Source organism: Homarus americanus, unplaced genomic scaffold (assembly GCF_018991925.1).
Source record: "Homarus americanus isolate GMGI-L3 unplaced genomic scaffold, GMGI_Hamer_2.0 scaffold32278, whole genome shotgun sequence".
Taxonomy (NCBI): Eukaryota; Metazoa; Arthropoda; class Malacostraca; order Decapoda; family Nephropidae; genus Homarus; species Homarus americanus.
Window position 1 is genome coordinate 6498 of NW_024730397.1, and position 17334 is coordinate 23831.

At 42.5% G+C, this 17334-nt stretch overlaps 2 protein-coding genes across 2 annotated transcripts; both read left to right on the forward strand.

Moving 5' to 3' along the window:
- The first annotated feature begins 1041 nt into the window (after positions 1-1041).
- On the forward strand, positions 1042-9293 carry LOC121866969 (mucin-12-like). Its single transcript, XM_042366726.1, has 5 exons — positions 1042-1203; positions 4081-4461; positions 5804-6326; positions 6449-8533; positions 8629-9293. The coding sequence occupies exons 1-5, from the start codon at positions 1042-1044 to the stop codon at positions 9291-9293; spliced, it is 3816 nt and encodes a 1271-aa protein (XP_042222660.1).
- Positions 9294-10162: 869 nt separating this feature from the next.
- Positions 10163-11783, forward strand: LOC121866970 (cuticle protein 7-like). The gene is made up of 2 exons (XM_042366727.1): positions 10163-10190; positions 11334-11783. The coding sequence occupies exons 1-2, from the start codon at positions 10176-10178 to the stop codon at positions 11781-11783; spliced, it is 465 nt and encodes a 154-aa protein (XP_042222661.1). The 5' UTR covers positions 10163-10175.
- The last annotated feature ends 5551 nt before the right edge of the window (positions 11784-17334 follow it).

The window sequence follows — 17334 nt, forward strand, 5'->3', positions numbered from 1 at the left end:
TCTGCCAGCAAAAATATTTCGATTAAATAATCAAAACTCATCTACCTTACATAACTAAAAACGAGCATCATATTTTTTGTTCTTCAACGTAAATAATATCAATGCATAAGACATAAGTAAAATAGCAACATTAGAGAAGAATTTGTACGGATGGCAACTCAGTAGAGTCGATACTCGGCTCATGCGCAACACCCTCACCCGCCCGCAGAGCCCTGCCTCACGCGGAAAGTCGAGAGCTCGAAGGTAGCTTCACCACATTACCTATGTTCAACTACCCACCCATCTACCAATAACTAAATAAATATACATCAACGTTAACGTAAAAAGCAGTCTGTCGTGAAGGACTGAACAATGATAGGTAATAATGATTCCCTACAGAGCACCAGTACCTTTACCACTTGCTTACATATAAGATACGGTAACAATACTGTGGTTAGGAGCATATTGACGGCCTTCCAAAACAATGTATTCCATGACGATATAAAGATAGAGAAACCACAAAGGTAACACGATAATTACAGATTCGAGAAAATCCAATAATTATGCTGAAAAGTTAATTTAAAAATTACGATGTATAGCCAATACAGTAACTAAAATATGTAGAGAATTAATGCACTTATTACATTTACGGTATCACAGTAAAACCAGAGATTTTATTGAAGATAGATAAGAAACCCGTATTTCAACATAAACTCTACCCCTGATATGTCTGTATAAACTCTTGACCAAACTTCATGATGACACAAGATAAAACTAACGTAAACTAAGTACACCAGTAATAGTTCTGAGTGGACTTTACCTGTCAGCCGGCGGTATACATCAGCAGGAAGTCACCATCAGCAGGAAGTCACCATCAGCAGAATCATCAGCAGGAGTACACAATCAGCAGGGACTATCCATCAGCAGGTAGTATTCATCAGCAGAGTATCTATCCCCAGGAGTCCCCATCAGCAGGGAGTACACTATAACCCGTTGAAGCCTGTTGGGAATTCTAGGTCCCACCTCTTATTTGTGGCATAAAAGTCTAAGTGATCCACTTAGATGCAACTGAAGCCTGTAGGACCCCCAGTTCCCACCCAGAAACGTTTTAGAGAGACATCTAGCAACAATCGCCCTGTTGCTGAACATGTGGCAGATCAAAACAAGCATTTTGAGGTGGGAACAGCAGAAAATCATCTTAGACCCCACATCAACATAACAAAGGTGAGTTTCAACACTAAGTTTTGTAAATATATTCATAAATATGTTACATTTATGGATAACTTGTTGATTTGGGATAACCTTTACATTGACTTTCCATAATTATAAGAAGAGTATATGGGTTGCACCACCAGGATCCTTACTGTGAATTCCCATCAGGCGCATAGGTGAATACTATATGCAACATGCAAGATATTGATACTGGATGGTTTTCCACGTTATATTCTCTCCTAGGATCCCACCTATCTGAACTCTACTCTCCTTGGCTTTCGATGACCACACCGCCTTTCCCCAAGGATTACTTGCTGTGTCTGTTATCAAACTGGTCTGCAACTCCTAGCCCTGGGTAGTTTCTTCTTTCTCATACAGTTTGGCTTACGGATAACATATAAGAATTTTATCTTCGTCTTGAATTCTGAAGTTCAGCAATATAATAAGGCAGTTGTTTAGCATTGCACGAACTGCATTTCAGGCTAAGTAAATGATATCTAAACATGCCCAGATACTTCAAAACTATGTTTTTTTGTTTTTGTATATGTTATTTCACGAAAAGGTTGGAGTAAGGATGATAAGTTTAGGTCAGATTTGGCTGTTTTTGTGTTGTGCAAACTAAAACAACCTTTTGTTTGTACTTATACTATTCTACATATGACCACACCTTGTACAGCTTTATATTTAAAAAAATGAAATAAGATACTAGTGATTGCAATAAACTAGGTACTTTTCAAGCTCTTCAGTTAAAAATATTAGAAATTAGACTTTTTCCACCAAGTGACAATTGTATATTCCACATATGGCATCGCGTCAGGATTTGAAGTGACAAGTTTACAAGTACTACAGGAGCTGCCCCAGATTTTGAAATGACACAGATGGGAATCAGACTGTGATGATGATGTTCCAGTTTTACAACAGCAGCCATATTATGCACTAGATCGTGCTCAAAACCGTACCGGCATTGTGTGATTTACATTGAAATGAAGACGAAGGTGACAAGGAAACTACATATTCCAAAGAAGATGAAGATATACCATGAAACCGAAACAACTCACGAAGACGATGGATGAAAAACCCGAAGCAGCACGAAACATAGAGTTTCAGCCAGTCACAGAAGATAAGTTATCAGCTAGTACTGGTCTTCAAGCATTGTTTACACTCTTTGATGAGAAACTGATTGATGAAATTTGTTTTCAATCAACTATGTACAGTGTTCAGAAAGGAAACTAGCAAGTATAAAAAAATAAGAGTTTTTCTAGGATTTAACATTATGATGTACCATCGACTCTTCAGTGCGCCATTATTGGATGACGGATGATATGAATGTCCACCCAATTCAAGTAGCTATGGTTGGTGATAGGTCTCATCCAAATTCTGTATCTACATTTGAATGACAATACTAAATGGATCCAAAGCATAGGATAAACTATTCAAAGTTACTCTTGTTGATTATTTGAATGCAGTTCAGAGAGCAAAGAGCCCTGGTGAACATCTCTGTGTTGACGAATCCATGATTCGCTCAAGGAGAAGCAGCTTGAAGCAGCACAACCATGAACCCATCAAGAGAGTCTATAAATTGTGGTGTCTTGCAGACAGTGATGGCTATATCTTCAAGTTTGAAATATACACTGGCAAATAATGAAAAGGATATTACACCCAACGAAGAGAAAGGAACTACGAGTTTTAGGAGGAGATGTAGTTTACAAACTAACCCAACATCTAAATGGTAAAAAACCACAGTTTATTTTGATAACTATTTTCTTCAATTCCTTAATGGAAATCTTGCACCAAAAGATTCTAATGAGGTACAATCAGATATTCGAGAAAGGATTTCCTTCGCAATTGACAAGAGCCTAAAGAGAGGGACTTTGACTCAGGTCTACATCCAGTGGAATAACTGCATGTAAGAGGATGAATAATAAACCAGCTCACTCTTTTGTCTCTAATTACTATGGAGTTTCAACCACAACTGTACAGTGAAAAGAAAAAATGAACCAAGTCGGTAATCACATGTCTCCAAGTGGTGAAGGACTATAATGCCAATATGGAGGTGTCGATAAGAATGACATGCTTCGGCAGTTGTATGGAGCAAACAGGAAGAGTATGAAATGGTGGCATAGAATCTCTTTGGCCTGCTTGACATGAGTGTTATCAATGCCTATGTTGAGTATAGACAAGCTTGATGTTTACACCTCTGACAGGTTATTGATTTTCAAGGAACTTGCAAAAGGACTTCTCATATTTTCCAAGAATCGATAAACCCCATGCTCTGCTAAACGGCGGAAAGTTGAGTACAGTGTTCCTTCCTCAGTCAGACTCACCAACACTGGTGTCCATTGGCCTCAGTTCCTTGCAAAAGAAGGAAGATGTGAAGTGTGTTCAAAGAAATGTAGAATCAAGGCCAACATCAATATGTAGCCACTTGGCATTCTCTCTGTTGTACAAGCAGCGAAAAACTGCTTCCGTGAATATCATGCATAAAGTCTTGACATGTACAATAGCTTACAGATGAAATACACATAACACTTCCCATAGTTTTGAAATACTTGTACATTCTATTTTTAATTCTTGTGCTAAAGAATAAAAAGAAAATATTTCAAAGAAACTTATTTTTCATTACTAAGAAAAAATAATTTTATAACCCAGGCCAGATAAAGCTTTCACTGCCTAATAAAGTGATTATTTTTCAAGATTTTGTGTTTCATAGACACCTGACGGAATTGCCATTGGTCCTTGAAATCCTGATGGGACCAGGAGTTCCTACCATCGTAAATGATGCTCTAATTATTAATATAATGGGTTTTTTATTTTAACATCATATATGTACTACAAAGTGCCCTAAGAGCCAGTGTGAAAGTAATACAAAATAAATGGTCCTTAAATCAGACTTCAAAGGACAAGCAAGGAGTACCCATCAGCAAGGAGCACACATCAGCATGGAGCACACTTCAGCAGGGAGCATACATCAGCAGGGAGCACACATCAGCAGGGAGCACACATCAGCAGGGAGCACACATCAGCAGGGAGCACACATCAGTAGGGAGCACACATCAGCAGGGAGCACACATCAGCAGGGAGCATACATCAGCAGGGAGCACACATCAGCAGGGAGCACACATCAGCAGGGAGCATACATCAGCATGGAGCACACATCAGCAGGGAGCACGCATCAGCAGGAGCATGCGCGGTATGGAGAATCCAGTAGCATCAGCAGCAATCAGCCAGCAGTATCCAGTTGCAGCAGCAGGCGACAGCGAGCAGTATCCAGTATCATTGACAAACTCGGAAAATGCTAAATAAAGCCTCAGAATTATCCGTTCGTCCCATGAGCACTAAAGTACTCAATATGAAGAAAGAACTAGGTATACCCAGTGTCGGAGTAGAATAATTGAAGTCAACCTCATGATAGTCCTGAGGCTTTTACGTGGTGATCCTGATAACATTGTTTCCTAAAATTGCTAGAATATATGAATCACGGGACTAGTGAATCTAAATGATCCAAACTACAGCTACCATGAAGATGTTTGGACAAGACCATCTGTGCAAAGTTGAGACACAACAGGGCTTTCTACCACCCTGGCGGACAGTTCCTCTCGATATCACAATACCGACATACCCGCCTAAAGAATTACGCAAAGTCTTTATCTCTAACATACTGCTAAAGGAAAGCTCTTGAACACATACACACCCTACTGACTGATGATAATATCACACAGACCATCTACCAGGGCTCCACATCCTCTCCAATGGCCTGATCACAGCTGGGCTGACAGTCCATGTCCCCAAACCAGTGATTTATTCTCACTGACGGATCTCTAACATTGCCTGTGGAAGGGCTGGAAGTTGTCGTTATGACTCAACCTAAACGGTAATACAATTGAGAAAAGAGTTAGAATTAACAACTGAGTATCCATTCTACAAACTAAAATTAGTTGTCGTACTCACATTCAGTAAATTTGTTGAAACCACTGTCAGTGACAGTCTCATCATCACTGATTTTCTATTCTCACCATTGCCCTTGGCACCTCAACTTAAGTTGTCACGCCGCTTGTCTCAAAGCCAAACACAGAATATGCAATCTTATTGACCTGGGGAGTCAAGATTAAACCTGATCCCTCTCACATAGGCCTCAGAGAACATGACAGAGTTGATGCCCTCGCCAAACTCAAGTGTCTAACAAAGACACTAAGCTGAATACAGTCTGGGTCTGTCAAAAAGAAACTTTAAAACTGTAATCAGGAAAGAACTTGTTGAGAATTGGACACAAACAGACAAGTGCAAACAGGAAATGGTCAATCCATGAATATGGAGCAAGAAACAAGATCACTAGACTGCAAGAAGTTGTAACAGCTAGACTAAGATTAGGATATAAGTACCTCTGGCAGTACGTTCCTCAAGCAGATGTGAACAACCTAGATGTTAAGTGTGTGGCCAGACATATGGCCACACACTTGAGCACTACGTCCTCGACAGTGTGAAGGTAAAACCTTTAGGACATGTCCAAGCACACTATGTGTGAAATGGCACAACACTTTATCTCTAATGGGAAGATAGCTACCATATTAAGATTGTATACACTTTTTGCACTTAGTAGCTATATCTTTCCCAGGAGAACTGCCAGCAGTACCCATCAGCAGTCATCAGGCGAGCGGTACCCATCAGCCACCAGCCAGCAGTAACCATCAGCAGTCATCAGGCAGCGGTACCCATCAGCAGCCACCAGCCAGCAGTACCCATCAGCAGTCATCAGGCAGCGGTACCCATCAGCAGCCACCAGCCAGCAGTACCCATCAGCATCCACCAGCCAGCACAACCATCAGCAGTCACCAGCCAGCAGTACCCATCAGCAGTCATCAGGCAGCGGTACCCATCAGCAGCCACCAGCCAGCAGTACCCACCAGCAGTCACCAGCCAGCGGTACCCATCAGCAGTCACCAGCCAGCAGTACCCATCAGCAGTCACCAGCCAGCAGTACCCATCAGCAGTCACCAGCCAGCAGTACCCATCAGCAGTCACCAGGCAGCAATACCCATCAGTAGCCACAAGGCAGCAGTACCCATCAGCAGTCACCAGCCAGCAGTACCATCAGCAGTCACCAGCCAGCAGTACCCATCAGCAGTCACCAGCCAGCAGTACCCATTAGCAGTCACCAGCCAGCAGTACCCATCAGCAGTCACCAGGCAGCAGTACCCATCAGCAGTCACCAGGCAGCAGTACCCATCAGCAGTCATCAGGTAGCAGTACCCATCAGCAGTCACCAGCCAGCAGTACCCATTAGCAGTCACCAGCCAGCAGTACCCATCAGCAGTCACCAGGCAGCAGTACACATCAGCAGTCACCAGCCAGCAGTACCCATCAGCAGTCATCAGGCAGCAGTACCCATCAGCAGCCACCAGCCAGCAGTACCCATCAGCAGTCATCAGGCAGCAGTACCCATCAGCAGTCACCAGCCAGCAGTACCCATCAACAGTCACCAGCCAGCGGTACCCATCAGCAGTCACCAGCCAGCAGTACCCATCAGTAGCCACACGGCAGCAGTACCCATCAGCACTCATCAGGCAGCAGTACCCATCAGCAGTCAAGAGAGCAGTACCCATCAGCACTCACCAGCCAGCAGTACCCATCAGCAGCCAGGCAGCACCCATCAGCAGTCACCAGCCAGCAGTACCCATCAGCAGTCACCAGAGAGCAGTACCCATCAGCAGCCACCAGCCAGCAGTACCCATCAGCAGTCATCAGGCAGCAGTACCCATCAGCAGTCACCAGCCAGCAGTACCCATCAACAGTCACCAGCCAGCGGTACCCATCAGCACTCACCAGGCAGCAGTACCCATCAGTAGCCACAAGGCATCAGTACCCATCAGCAGTCACCAGCCAGCGGTACCCATCAGCAGTCATCAGGCAGCAGTACCCATCAGCAGTCACCAGAGAGCAGTACCCATCAGCACTCACCAGCCAGCAGTCATCAGCAACCACCAGCCAGCGGTACCCATCAGCAGTCACCAGCCAGCGGTACCCATCAGCAGTCATCAGGCAGCAGTACCCATCAGCAGTCACCAGCCAGCGGCAGCCAGCAGTACCCATCAGCAACCACCAGCGCCCAGCAGTCACCAGCGGTACCCATCAGCAGTCATCAGGCAGCAGTACCCATCAGCAACCACCAGCCAGCGGTACCCATCAGCAGCCACCAGCCAGCAGTACCCATCAGCAACCATCAGGCAGCGGTACCCGTCAGCAGTCACCAGCCAGCGGTACCCATCAGCAGTCACCAGCCAGCAGTACCCATCAGTAGCCACAAGGCAGCAGTACCCATCAGCAACACCAGCCAGCGGTACCCATCAGCAGCCACCAGCCAGCAGTACCCACCAGCAGTCACCAGCCAGCAGTACCCATCAGCAGTCACCAGAGAGCGTCCCATCAGCAGTCATCAGGCAGCAGTACCCATCAACACCACCAGCGTGCCCCATCAGCAGTCACCAGCCAGCAGTACCCATCAGCAGTCACCAGCCAGCAGTACCCACCAGCAGTCACCAGCCAGCGGTACCCATCAGCAGTCACCAGCCAGCAGTACCCATCAGCAGTCACCAGCCAGCAGTACCCACCAGCAGTCACCAGACAGCAGTACCCATCAGCAGTCATCAGGCAACAGTACCCATCAGCAGCGCCAGCCAGCAGTACCCACCAGCAATCACCAGCCAGCAGTACCCATCAGCAGTCACCAGAGAGCAGTACCCATCAACAGTCACCAGGCAGCAGTACCCATCAACAGTCATCAGGCGGCAGTTCCCATCAGCAGCCACCAGGCAGCAGTACTCATCAGCAGTCACCAGGCAGCAGTACCCATCAGCAGTCATCAGCAGCAGCACCCATCAGCAGTCATCAGGCAACAGTATCCATCATCAGCACCCAGCCAGCAGTACTCATCAGCGGTCACCAGGCAACAGTATCCATCTGCAGCACCAGCCAGCAGTACTCATCAGCAGTCACCAGACAGCAGTACCCATCAGCAGTCACCAGCCAGCAGTACCCATCAGCAACCAGCCAGCAGTACCCACCAGCAGTCACCAGCCAGCAGTACCCATCAGCAGTCACCAGGCAGTACCCATCAACAGTCACCAGGCAGCAGTACCCATCAACAGTCATCAGGCAGCAGTACCCATCAGCAGCCACCAGGCAGCAGTACTCATCAGCAGTCACCAGGCAGCAGTACCCATCAGCAGTCATCAGGCAGCAGCACCCATCAGCAGTCATCAGGCAACAGTATCCATCATCAGCCCAGCCAGCAGTACTCATCAGCAGTCACCAGGCAACAGTATCCATCTGCAGCAACCAGCCAGCAGTACTCATCAGCAGTCACCAGACAGCAGTACCCATTAGCAGTCATCAGGCAGCAGCACCATCAGCAGTAATCAGGCAACAGATATCCATCATCAGCACCCAGCCAGCAGTACTCATCAGCAGTCACCAGCCAGCTACCCATCAGCAGTCACCAGCCAGCAGTACCCATCAGCAGTCATCAGGCAGCGGTACCCATCAGCATCCACCAGCCAGCAGTACCCACCAGCAGTCACCAGCCAGCAGTACCCATCAGCAGTCATCAGCCAGCAGCACCCACATCAGCATCCACCAGCCAGCACAACCATCAGCAGTCACCAGCCAGCAGTACCCATCAGCAGTCATCAGGCAGCGGTACCCATCAGCAGCCACCAGCCAGCAGTACCCACCAGCAGTCATCACCAGCCAGCGGTACCATCAGCAGTCACCAGCCAGCAGTACCCATCAGCAGTCACCAGCCAGCAGTACCCATCAGCAGTCACCAGCCAGCAGTACCCATCAGCAGTCACCAGGCAGCAATACCCATCAGTAGCCACAAGGCAGCAGTACCCATCAGCAGTCAACAGACAGCAGTACCCATCAGCAGTCACCAGGCAGCAGTACCCATCAGCAGTCACCAGCCAGCAGTACCCATCAGCAGTCACCAGCCAGCAGTACCCATCAGCAGTCACCAGGCAGCAGTACCCATCAGCAGTCACCAGACAGCAGTACCCATCTGCAGCAACCAGCCAGCAGTACCTATCTTTTGTAGTCACCATCGATAGTACAGAGAGTGAGGCGGGGTGGTGAATCAGCAACCGTACGCCAGCTGTAGTTTGTAGCAGCAGCCTACAGAGTACGTCGGGCTGGGGTAGTGAGCAACACCAACACACACAGACTAACAGAGGCTCAGTGTGTCAGCTCCAACACCTCGTGTGTCACAAGGACACTGTGAGGTTTCCAGACCACCGTGTGAATGAGGCCCCGACTCACCCATAGTATCCAAATCCCAGTTTACTAACGAAGGTTATAAGTACTAAAGCACCTCAGAGAAAATAACTTTTAGTAATAATAATAAAGCATTTAATTTGATAATGCTTAATTATTTACTGAGGTAATTAACAAATAGAATATGATGGTATTTAATAGATTGTGATGTGTTTGATAACTACATAGATATAAGTTAGTTATTAATTGGGTCAAATTTGGTCAGTTTACCGATTGAGTATAACTGGTAATATGTTTATACACACACACAAACAAACACTGAGTTATTACCATGAGATACTATTGTCAAGCGTCCTTGACTGCACTAGTGAGGAGTGCCAGTACAACACATTAACCCTTACATCACAATGAACTTACATGTTAATACGAATAAATTAATTTGTTTATTAAGTACTAGTACTACTACTACTACAACTTCTAATGATGATGATGATGATGATGATGATGAGTGCAGTTCCCTTACGCTAGTATCAAGTTACCGTTCAAAACCTGACTGAACATCTGGGCACCAGTTTCTACTTTCGTCAACACCCACCAGCCTTCTTTACACCGCCGACCAATCACGTGGCTCCTGGTCAGTCACATGACTTCGACCCAGGCAGGTATAAAAAGAAGGCGCCTCTCACCTGCTTCACACTTCTCCAGTCTTCCTCATTTTGATGATGGCAGCTCAGGTAAGACACAATACTGGATGTGAAACACGTCCTGGTGTAGCTTTTGTGCAGGCGAAACTATACTAACAGTTAATGGTATTTTGTTGTTTGCAGAAATTAACAGATGACAAAAGTGATTCTGTATTAGATGATTGTTCTTCACTGTGTCACTCCTCTCACCATAGTGGATAATTTCTTAATTGAAGTTTCTGTTGTTCATGGAAGTGATTGGACTTAATTGTGGAAAAATCAATTGTGACCATCAAGTTTATCTGTTTTCATTATAGAAGCATTCATCTTCTGAACTCCATATATATCTATATATATATATATATATATATATATATATATATATATATATATATATATATATATATATATATATATATATATATATATATATATATATATATGTATGTGTGTGTGTGTGTGTGTGTGTGTGTAAACACACACACACACACACTCACATGTATATGATAAACATAATTATAAGGTTGTAGTATTCTCCACCTGAACGAAGGCCTCCCCTATAAGCTTCCACACTATTGTCTTGGTCTTGTCTATACTGAGCGCTACAGGTTCATCTGTACATCCAGTAGCTCGTATTTTTCTGTGTTTTGTTTTTGTCATGATCCAGATGAGGATCTCTTTCATCCACTGCGGATCTGTTCTACATTTGGTATCTTCAGTGAATTTTTCTTCTCTTAAATTGCTAAAAATCAATTGAATACGATCTTCTAAAGCTCTTGAACATTACTCAGGTTAGAGTCACTTTGCGTATTGCTCTTCTACTTGTCTCACTGGGCTCATGTATTCGGGTTCGTCCTTCTGGTATGATAGATGGGAATACTGTATTAACACGTAAAACAAAAATTAAATAGTTACCGTGAATATATAAACTCGTATCTTCCTGAGTAAATAAAAATAAATCTTCCAACCCCGCTCTGAAGAAATTTGTGTGGACGGTTTCAAACTCCTAAAATAACTGCTCTTTATCTATATTAAAGTAACTTGGTAATATAAATGATGAACTTGATATTGTTACAATGGACGTTGTCCTTATACAAAGACAATTAATGTTCACTGTATCTTGAATGCTTAAATTATTAAAAATTTTCAAAAAACAAAAAAGCATTAGTTAATAAGCCTGCCATATTTTCCCAGGTCTTGGTGCTGGCCGTGGCCACAGTCTTCACGGCGTCCACAGCATCAGCTAAGGCACAGAACTACAACACCTTACCAATAATCACAGATGGAGCACAGATCGTGAGGACAGATCCAAACTTGTCCTTCAATTACCGCTACGAAGTGAACGCGGCCGAGACAGGCGACCAGAAGACACACGAGGAAACTCTGGATAATGGAGTTGTTGTGGGCTCCTACTCCGTCCTCCAGCCCGATAATACCTTAAGAATCGTCAAATACCGCGCTGATGACGAGTCGGGTTTCAAGGCAGAAGTCCAATACCAAGACTTACAGAGTGGTTCATCCTCATTTTCTGGATCAAGCCTGGGATTCTCTACTTCCAATTTCGGCTCCTCCTCAGTATCTAACCTTGGATCATCTGGTGCAAGATTTGATTCTTCCTCTAGAACTAACATCTTCCGGTTCTAACTTGGGATCTTCCTCTAGATCTAACTTCGGATCTTCCGGTTCTTTAACCAGGATCTTCCTCTAGATCTAACAGGATCATCAGTTCTAGATTGGGATCTTCTTCTGGATCAAACTTCAGGTCTTCCTCAGATCTAACTTCGGATGCCTACCGGTTCTAACTTGGGATCTTCCTCTAGATCTAACTTCGGATCTTCGGCGGTTCTAGCAGGATCTTTCTCTACGTCTAACGGGATATCGGTTTCCTAGATTGGATCTTCTTCTTCTGGATCAAACTTCGGTTCTTCCTCTGGATCTAACTTCGGATCTTCCGGTTCTAACTTGGATCTTCCTCTAGATCTAACTTCGGATCTTCCGGTTCCTAGCAGGATCTTCCTCTCTAACTTCGGATCTTCCAGTTCTAGCAGGATCTTCCTCTAGATCTAACTTCGGTTCTTCCTCTGGATCTAACTTCCGGATCTTCCGGTTTTCTAACTTGGGATCTTCCTCTAGATCTAACTTCGGTTCTTCCTCTAGATCTAACTTCGGATCTTCCGGTTCCCTACTTAGGGATCTTCCTCTAGATCCTTCAGTTCTTCCTCTGGATCTAGCAGGTTCTTCCTCTAGATCTAGCAGGATCTTCGGTTCTAACTTAGGATCTTCCTCTAGATCTAACTTCGGTTCTTCACTCTGGATCTAGCAGGTTCTTCCTCTGGATCAAACTTCGGTTCTTCCTCTGGATCTAACGGGATCTTCCGGTTCTAACTTGGGATCTTCTCTAGATCTAACTTCGGTTCTTCCTCTGGATCTAACTTTGGATCTTCCAGTTCTAACTTGGGATCTTCCTCTGGATCTAACTTCGGTTCTTCCTCTGGATCCAAACTTTGGAGCTTCAGTTCTAACAGGTTCTTCCTCTGGATCTAACCAGTTCTTCCTCTGGATCAAACTTTGGAGCTTCCAGTTCTAACTTGGGATCTTTCTCTGGTTCCTTCGGTTCTTCCAGTTCTAACTTGGGATCTTCCTCTAGATCTAACTTCGGTTCTTCCTCTGGATCAAACTTTGGAGCTTCAGTTCTAACTTGGGTTCTTCCTCTGGATCTAACTTCGGTTCTTCCTCTGGATCAAACTTCGGTTCTTCGAGTTCTAACTTCCGGGATCTTCCTCTAGATCCCAGCTCAGTTCTTCCTCTAGATCTAGCTTCGGTTCTTCCTCTGGATCCTAGCTTGGGATCTTCCTCCTGGATCTCTAACTTCGGTTCTTCCTCTGAATCTAACTTCAGTTCTTCACTCTGGATTAACTTGGGTTCTTCACTCTGGATCTAACTTCGGTTCTTCCTCTGGATCTAACCGGTTCTTCAGTTCTAACGGGATCTTCACTCTGGATCTAACTTAGGTTCTTCCTCTAGATCTAGCTTCGGTTCTTCCTCTGGATCTAACTTGCAGGATGCGTCCTGGATCTAACTTCAGGTTTACCTCGGATCTTCGGTTCTTCCAGTTCTAACTTGGGATCGTCCTGCTGGATCTAACTTCGGTTCTTCCTCTGGATCTAACTTCAGTTCTTCCAGTTCTTGGGGTCGTCCACCGGATCTAACTTGGGATCTTCCTCTGGATCTAAACTTGGGGATCTTCCACTGAATTTAACTTGGGATCTTCCACTTCTAACTTGGGGACCTTCCTCTGGATCTAACTTCGGATCTTCCTCTGGATCTAACAGGATCTTCCAGTTCTAATTGGGATCTTCCTCTGGATCCTAACTTGGATCTTCCACTGAATTTAACAGGATCTCCCAGTTCTAACTTGGGATCTTCCAGTTCTAACTTGGGATCTTCCTCTGGATCTAATATCGGATCTACCAGTTCTACTTGGGATCTTCCTCTCGATCTAATATCGGATCTACCGAGTTCTAACTTGGGATCTTCCAGTTCTAACGGGATCTTCCTCTGGATCCTAATTTCCGGTTCTACCAGTTCTAACTGGATCTTCCAGTTCTAACGGGATCTTCACTCTGGATCTGATTTCAGCTCTTCTCGTACCAAACACAAGACGTCATCTGGGTCTAACTTACAGGATCATCAGGTCAGCTCCTCCTCTGGATCATCTACAACTTCGTCATAGTTCAGCTTCAGCTCCAGGTGGAGTGGCTAACGTACTAGCTAAAAGATAACCTTTATAAGCGCTCAGTGTTCCTTCCTGAATTCACCAGATTCTGAGAACCAAAATGTTAGTGTAGTGATTGTTGCTCCGGTTACCGACAGCCTTATCCAGGTGATTTTTTAGTTTAACAATATTGCAGAACCTGGACTTAGGCTTCATACTTTTTGTTTATTTTGGGACTCATAGATGTTTACTCAACACTCTTCAAGTGTTTACAAACTGAACCACAATACATAGAGTGTATTATGAACTTTAAAATATTTTCCAGTGGTTCGACAATTTAAATCTCAGTAAAATCAGGTGGAAATGAATTCATCGTGTCTCCTTCCTAACACCACCTACTACGCCTGCTTATCTGCCTGAACTCCGAATGTTTTGACTTTATTCTAAATATTTCTTAACTATAATAGCACATATCTAATATTTGTTCTTTGTTAAATGAAACAGGACAAATAATTTTTGTATGTAACAGTGTACTGTATGTGTGATAAGTGGAACAATGACGTGTTATGTATTTATTATAAAATAAATGATGATCAACAGTTTACATGTTTGTTGTTTCCTTGTATATTTTACACAAGCTCCTGAACTTGACTGAAATAAGTCAAAACTCAGAAGCTTGACAACTATACAATAATATTAAGGGCGATATATATTGAACGTAGCAGTCTTATGTGGCACTATTTCGGGGATTCAAGAGGGTCCAATATTATTCTTGGAGGTGAGTGTGTTATGCTGTGCATATTGTGAATTTGATAGTACAGTATATGCACAGAAAATATTACATCTTGATTTCAATATTTTGTTCACAAATCTACTGTTGCACGAAACTATGATTTAAAATCAACATTACGAATCTTCGATAAAATTCAGTCATCCAGTGAAAAAACAAAACTGATGAGATCTCTCACTGAAAGATAAGTAACATGGAGGTACGCAGATTGATTACCAAGGAAAAAAGTGCAAGAACAGTTGTCCAATCATTATCAAATTCTACTTGATTGTGAATATAAAATAAATCATTTATTTGCTCCTCTTATTTGGCACATTTACTCTACAGAACTTGCATTCTTGAAGTCGACAAACTTCTGATACTTTATTTAGAATTTTTTGCAGAAGATTCTGTTAGCGTGTTAATAACTGGCTTCAGTCAAGTTAAAGTTCATGTCATATATAAAGGCATTTGTTGAAGAACTATAGTTCTTGACATTAGTACAACTTTTGTTGTACTTCTGTGAATAAACTATAAATAATGAGTTGAGTGAAGGTAAAACAAAACCAAAAATTAAAATTATAGAATTATAAAATTCTACGAAAGTGAAATCTAATGAGTTTTGGGAAGTTGAGAAAATAGGTAAGGATAGAATTTTTGCTCAAGTTGAAGAAATAGATATTTAGTTATGTTGGAGGATGGATATGAAAGAAACAAAAACAACAATGGAATGATTTAAAAGTAACAAGTTGTAGTACGTTCCATGTACACTGCCTCGCACTTTTACACGACAATAGAATTAATACAATTAAAAAAAACCGCACTGTTTTGGTTCCTGTTGTTCCTAGTTTTAGCTCCTTGGCTCAAAAATCTGCCCCAGATGTCTTCCAGGATAACCAACCAACGTGACAAACAAACAGAGTGGGGCGGTATGCTCTATTAGAGTTGATTAGCTTTGGAAAATAATACATAAATCAGATTAAATGCCTCTGGATTACGATTTGGTTATATAAAGAATAGATTAGTGAACAAAATTGGTTATGAGAAATTGAGACAGAGAAAAGAATTGCGCAAATAATTTAAAACTGAGAAGAAGGCTAACGAAACGAACAATAGTTGCCAGAAACAATCACGAGAAATGCAGAAACAACAGGAAAGAAAATATAAAATGATATCCATTCGATTATTGAGATATAAAAAGTAAACATAATACTATGTTGGGGCAGAAGAAATGCAGGAAAGGTGGGGTATGATACCGGGGAGGCAACAATAGAATAGAAGATAAGCAAAATTTGTATAGCCACTGGGCAGAAAAAAAAGATAAAAAATTAAGCTTAATAATTGGTACCTAATTACTTGAAGGAATTCCAAATGAAGTAAAATATCAATACTTGTGACTTGCAGCGAAAAGCGGAATAAAGATGTACATCAATGTTAACCCTTCATTACTGGACGCCGCACTACACTTCCCTGTGGTTAATATCCAAATGATTTTATTCAGCAGAGAGGGAGACCCTGTATACTAGTGGTTAGTAGACCATCCACCAACAAGATAAATTTAATAATCCATATGTGTAAATGTTTATCATGCATGCTTCAGAGACAGAAAACAACTAGAAGACAAAAAATTATGTTTAAGATTAATAAATATTTTAGAAATGGAAGAGGAACAAGGAAATGCTCATAGGTTTTAAAAATTACGTGAAATGATTTTAGGAGGAGAAATAATATTCAGCATTTGTTTGTTTTTAAACAAAAATCATAAGGCAAAACACATTGGAAAATATGAGTAATTATAACTCTAATAAAACAGCTACAGTCATCAGGAAGCTGCAGTATTCGTAAGAAAACAGTACAAAGTGATTAAAGGGCTGAACAGAAATTAAAGACAAGGCTGGTACTGTCTCCAACATTGCTGTAATTAATAGTATATGTGTATAGCTTCTGATATAAGATGATATGAGGTAGCGATGGGTGAATATGTGGGAGAGTTACATTATATATTTACCGTGTGTTGCAGATATTAAGAGGCAGTACAGTACAAGTTTAGTTAAGAGATTAATTGGAAAAGAATCCAATGAATATGAGCTTAGAGTTAATGCTGTAGAGACAGAATCTGCATAGTAAACCAAACTTAGTTTGGCTGAAACAACGAGATCGATACTAGAATTTAATTAACAAAAAAGGGTGATACTTTGTCTATACTTTCGTGGTAAAGACAAAAGTTAGTAAAACTGATGATAGTAAATCCCGGGGGTGACAGAGACTGATATTGGTAAATGAAATTCGCCCTCAGTCCCAGGTGATAAACAATCTCTAGAGGATAAGCAAACACAGTCTGAAAAGTTTGAGTGGTGGTTGCGGTTACCATCCAGCGAGGATGGCACCTTGATGAATTGATGCCACAAAATGAACTTACATAAAAGTGTGTATATAGAAATGGGCGTACTCTGCCTTAAATAGCGTGTTAATTCATTAGGAGCAATAATAACAATAATAATAAATAATAATAATAATAATGATAATAATAATAATAATAATAATAATAATAATAATAATAATAATAATAATAATAATAATAAATAATAATAATAATAATCATATACAGGGTAATTTTGTATTTAATGGGCCTGAAATCATGAGCGCCTTTGTTTTCCAATCAGCGGAAGTCTGGAAACTTCCACCAAACTGCAGATACCACTACGTGATAT